Raw genomic sequence first — 6260 nt, forward strand, 5'->3', positions numbered from 1 at the left:
ACCAAGTGTATAGAGCTCCAAGGAGATTATGTTGAAAAATAAAAAAAAAATTACCCCAAAAAAATTGTTTTTATACTTCATTCTAAGGACTTATTGAACTACTCTCGTACCATTATATTGTAAAATAATATACGTGTATAGTAAAATAGAGTGCATGAAATTTGAAAGTTCTTTGATGTATTCAAATCTTGTCAAACATTTAAAACTAACATAATAACCTACAATTTATTAACTCAATTCGTATTTATAGTCAAAGTGCAACGTACGGGTGGGGTTTTCATGAAAATTTACTGCCAATGTCAGAATTTTTATGTAAGTACTGCTGCTTTTAGATTAGGTATCTTAATTATTTACTTGATTGAACGTATCCACTAGAAACCCAGTATAATATATGTTCAACTAGAAACAAATTTAGATTTATTTAGATTAATTTAGATTTACTATAGAAATGTATAGTAAATGTATATTAAAATTGCAAACATTTTTAACAGTGTATGCTCATAAATTTCAATATTCAGTTCTGAAAGTAAATTGAAGATAACCTGAAATAACCTGTAAATCTTTCATTACCTAGAGTAAAGGAATATACCTTCCTTAATTTCAGGTTCGTACTACCTTGCATGATGTTACAGAAAGTTTGCGCTATTATACAGCTCGTGGCCATTTATCCTAGTCGCGTCCTACTCCAATACTCCCAGTCGCGTTGGGCAGTTTCGGCTATGCGACATGATACTATGTTTCCATAATTCGTAAAGTTTTAGTTTCATGGATTTAAAAAAGTTCTGCAGCAAAATTAGTTCAAGTTGTCAGTCAACATTTAGATTATTACACCCATCAAAATAATTAAATTATTACGAAACTTTTTACTTCGCAACGTGAGCGTCCTTTCAATGCATTATATAACGAAATTTTCCTAAGATTCTGGACCGCATCTGCCCCCTTTATACCGTTTTCCCATGTTTTCTATTTTTCCTGTATTTTCTTTCAAGTTAGAACCCAACTTGTATATTTTCTCAAACGAATAACTATATAAGAACAGCTGATGAGTATCGGTTAGGCGCAATAAATTTTTGGTTTTTAGTTAGAATATTACTCTTAATTTCAGTTAGGATAGCGTATTGACTTAAGGTTACATTAACTTTCAGTGCACATATATTCTTCATTGAAGAGCGAGCATACCTGATTTTCAGGTCGTGCCTTCTTGCATTTCAGATAGTCACGACCTGAATTTCAGGAATGTAATTGCCTTAATGTAATGTCCAGATGTAGTTCTTAATTTCAGATTGCCTATGCTTCTTTTTGTGAGACCTTAAAATAAGCCTACATTTCTACTTAAATTAAGTACTTTTTTGCTTTGTAGTTAAATCGTTTGAGCTGATAGAAAAAAATGTGTGGGTTGACATCCGAAAAAAGAAAAGAATGTTTAAAAATCGGTTGATATTTTAATATTATATTTTTCTGAAAAAGACCTGAAAAGTAACTAACTCTGATGATAATGCAGATTGCTTTCAATTACTCGTATAATATATGTAACACGTGGCTTAAGGTAGCCTATATTTCAGAAAAAGGATAATTCTTTCGATCTCTCTAAGAGCTTAATTGAAAAAGCACCCGACCGTCAACCGGAAGTTCTGTGGTTCGATTCCCAGTGGAGCGAAATTAGAAGATCTTTTTCAGAAAATCATAATTAAAAATTTTGTTGAATTTATTTTCCATCTGGTCGAAAACGCCATTAAGTATTTTCTGTTATTTGAAGATTTAACTTGAGAGATTCATGCGCATAATAAGCGGGAAATCCCTAATGGACAAAGTAAGTAACGAGATAATTCTAAAAGAATGTGGTGCAGAAGAGACGCTAGTAGACACATGGGAAAGAAATCGGTTAAGATGGTTCGGACATGTTGAGAGAATGCCAAATGAACGACTAACGAAACAAGTGTATCAAGGTAAAGTAAATGGCAGCGTGCCCAGAGGTAGACCGCGGAAAGAATGGTTAGAATGTGTGAATGAGACCCTAATTAGAAGAGACATGAGAAGTCACAGAAACACGAGAGCCTGCATGAAAAAATGCATGGACATAAAAGAAGCTAGAGAAGCATGCCAGGACAGAGAAGTATGGCGGCAAATAGTTAATAAAAAGAGTGTCAGTAGAGTGAATGGCGCCTGAAACAAAAGACCTTGGCCACTAATGGACCCAAGTGGTGAACCTTACATAACGACTTCGTGAGGTTCTTCGCTTGGGGTGATTGCTAGAGAGATTGATCAGCAACCTGGGTCGGAGCAGTGTTGCGGAACGAACGTGTTATTTACTTAAATAGCACGAGAATTCTGGATCAATCTGAAAAATCTCTATCCCTTCCACACAAAACTCCTTTCCCCTGCCGAGTGAGTCACGCCTACCCCGAAAGGGAAATGGCTTAATGGTGTAATAATAATAATAATAATAATAATAATAATAATAATAATATAGTTTTAATTTCTAATTTCACAGATTTTGGAATGATATCTAGACTAATCGATAGTAACTAACTCTGATGATAATACAGATTCCTTTAAATTAATCGGTTGGTTTCGATGGGTTCTACGAAGAATAGGCTATCCTTCCGTTACCGTTATGAATTACGCTAAGTTCATTTAGCTAAGTTTTCAGGAGTAATAAATAACATATTGTTTTTCGAAATATTTCCTACGAATTCAAAACTTCAGCTTTTTGTATTAAAGTTTCTAATGTAATTTAAGCTCTTATAACTTTCAAAACAAGAAGTATTAAAAGATTCTTATTTTTTTTAATACTTCTACGTGTTCACTAAATTTCATACAACATGAAGTTAGCCTAATTCTTAACGGTAACGAAAAGATAGCCTATTCTTCGTAGAACCTATCTATATATTCTGTTCTCTGTTTTGATTTGAAAATGTTGAAAATTCAAACCAATTTTACGGTTGTTTTAACATTTATGGATAATTTTTCATACAGACAGTTTTTCCTAGTGCGAAAAAAATCCAGAATCCCAAAATTCCTAAATTAGCATATTTCTTTTGTTCAAGTAAAAGAAATTTCAGGTTCGATATATTCAACTTTTTCCAAAATATGTGCATATGATTCGATTTAAAAAAACATGTGTTTTGCACATTTTCAAAAAATTATAAAGTAGGCAAATAGTACAATAATTTTTCAAGATTTCAAGGAACTTCAAAAAGCTTAATTATATTTCAAGAGATTTTTCGGGGTTTTATAAGAAAATTCAAGAGATACCGAAGGATTACGAGGGATTTTTAGGAGTTTTAAGGAATCAAGCGCGATTTCCGTGCATTATAGAAAGAAGTTTAACGGATTTCAAGTCATATCACGAGATTTCAAAACATCTGCAAAGATTGCAAAGGATTTTAAGGGTTTTTTTATGGATTTTAATATATTTAGAGGGATTTCACTGCATTACAAAGGATTTCCAAAGTTTTTAAAAAATATATGTGGACCTTAGAGGATTTCTTAAGATTTCAAAAGCTCTAACGGAATTTTGAAGGTCTTCCGAGTATTTTAAGGGATTTCTAGAAGTATGAATAAATTTTAAAATGTTTCAAAGGATTTCAAGAGAATCGGAAAGATTCTCACAAATTTGAAAGCTTTCGTTTCATTTTGAAGTGATCTGAAATATTTTACGGAATTTTAGGATTTCAACCGGTTTTTATCAATTTTAAAGAATTTCCGCAGATTTGAATGGATTGTAAGGAATATGCATGGGATTGGACGGCATTTAAAGGAATTTTAAAGAATTTGCAAACTTTTGAAGGAATTTATAAAGTTTTGAAAGGAATTCAAGTGATTTTCAGGAAGTTATATCACGAGATTTCAAAACATCGGCAAAGATTTCAAAGGATTTTAAGGGCTTTTTATGGATTTTAATATATTTAGAGGGATTTCACTGCATTACAAAGGATTTCCAAAGTTTTAAAAAAATATATGTGGACTTTAGAGGATTTTTTAAGATTTCAAAAGCTTTAACGGAATTTTGAAGGTCTTCCGTATAGTTTAAGGGATTTCTAGAAGTATCAATAGATTTTAAAATGTTTCAAATGATTTCAAGAGAATCGGAAAGATTCTCACAGATTTGAAAGCTTTCGTTTCATTTTTAAATGATCTGAAATATTTCACGGAATTTTAGGATTTCAACCGGCAAATGGTTAGGCTCGTTGGTTAGCATGCAGTAGAATATGCGTTCGAATCCCTCCCCCATTGCGTGCAAAATTTTAATTGTTATTTAAGCGATAAAAATTACGATGTACCAATTAATCATAAGTAGATGCATGTACATCTTGAAAAAAAATCATGTATTATGTGTAATTATATATTTTTAAGAATTCTTTTTTATAATTTTAAGCGCGATTTTTATTAATCACTGTAGAGTAGCATCTACTGCGCATGCTGTCGCATGTGCGATTCTTGTCCAGTAGAACGCACTCATCTTCAATATATTCTACTGAACAGGAATCGTACGTGCGACTGTGTGGAATCGACTAAACACGCGTTCAGTATATTCTACTGTCGCAGTGGCCCGCCCATAATTTACTATTCCGTTTAGTACCTCTAACCCTTGCAAGGGTGGGAGCCACTGAACTTTTTTCTCCGTGTACTTTCCCATATAAAAAGTAATTTCAACAGCAAAAAAGCATTCAATTAGCATATTTTAAACAAGTACTTAGAAATAGAAAACATACGTAAGAAATTCTTTGGCACTCCTCCTCCCAAAAAAATCCTTAAATAATTAATGGACATTCCTTGGCTAATTAGTGAGTTCTTTTGAATCTTGCACATCCAAAAAAAAAGTTACACTCTTGTGAGCTGAAAACATCAATTAGGGTAATCGGTAGAATGAATGGCCACTTCATGAATTAGCCATTTGGAAAAACGACTATGGACGTAAACAATTTTCTAAAATGCACTGATGGATAATAAATTTATAAGTTATTGAAAAGACTAAAGTATCTATATTAAACGATAAAAGTAGTCGATAATTTATGTATAAAGTAATGATCATTAATTCATGATGAAAAGTTACAAACCCATTTATTTCACAGTCTATCAAAAGTTAAAACAATTTTGAATGGATTTTTTGCAAAGATATTAGTCTTTTTTTAGACATGGTGGGCAATAATTTCTTATTCGTTTTCATTCACGATGAAAATGATTGGCCAATTTTTGATCGATATAGGGGCATAATTATAAATGCAAAACCATTGTACCGGTTATCGTATTTTCTTGTTATTCTTAAAAATGTAAAAAGATCAGGATTCTCGCCTAGGTTTACGCTGCTGCAATTTTGTAACAGGAAGATTTTACAGATTCTTCGACTGGATTAGGACTAGGTTCTTCTTCCGGACAGCTGAATTTCGGATTTTCTCCAATAATTACTTGGCCGAATAGTCGACGTAATGCGGTAGGACTTATCGACATGGCGTATTTTCATTCCTGCGAAAATGCGGTTTGTTCCTTGACCCACACCCTCATCGATGGAGCGCAATTTATGGCTACTCCCAGTCGAGCTGGTCGAGCGTTGCGCTTAACCGCATTCTCCGAACGTGATTTAGCGCGATGTATTTTCTACCAAACGAAATGGCAAGCCTGGGCGGTTCACTGATCGAATTATTGGATGATGCAAGATTGGTGCATTTTATAAGCAGAAAATAGTCGTATCATAAATTTCCTTTAAATTAATTAAAATACCTCGAAAATACTCTACCGGATAAACAAGAGTCGAACGATAGACACGATGTGATCAATGGTCTATGTGCAAGGAACTGTCTGATGTACTTCGCACACTGTTCGAGTGTATGCGAAGAACTTCTCACAATTATGTGCGAATAGACCTTTTCATTTAAAGGCTAATCAAACGTGACGTCATGAAAATCTTTAAATGTTTCGGGCAGTTTTTTTACTTCTGTTTCGTAAGTGCGAAAAAGTTTTCCCATATCTTTGTCTTTTTCACTCTTGTGAAAATTGTCTGACACATTTGAACATCACCTGACATGCGTCTTTGTATTTTTATTAAATCAAAAGGTCTATCGTGCACAGGTGGGTCCTGGAGCAGGGAACCTGGAAATAATAACAAAGGGAGTTTTAACGTATTTATTAAAAACTCTTTTAATTGTTTGAAAAATTGCAAATAGGGATTGGTTGAAATACTTCCAATATTTTATTAATGTTAAAAAACCCTAATCCCGTTCATTTTGAAGATCCTCAAATCAAAGAAAAATCCGTCACCA

General features: G+C 33.1%; 1 protein-coding gene across 1 annotated transcript in view; it reads left to right on the top strand.

Annotated features, from left to right (window-relative positions):
• Positions 1-746, top strand: part of LOC117180591 (E3 ubiquitin-protein ligase MIB1-like) — a 191450-nt gene extending 190704 nt beyond the window's left edge. Inside the window, exon 10 of the mRNA XM_033373084.1 lies at positions 605-746. Within this exon, the coding sequence (XP_033228975.1) occupies positions 605-746 (142 nt within the window). The remainder of the gene's footprint in view (positions 1-604) is intronic.
• Positions 747-6260: the final 5514 nt, after the last annotated feature.

This window comes from Belonocnema kinseyi, chromosome 9 (assembly GCF_010883055.1).
Source record: "Belonocnema kinseyi isolate 2016_QV_RU_SX_M_011 chromosome 9, B_treatae_v1, whole genome shotgun sequence".
NCBI lineage: Eukaryota > Metazoa > Arthropoda > Insecta > Hymenoptera > Cynipidae > Belonocnema > Belonocnema kinseyi.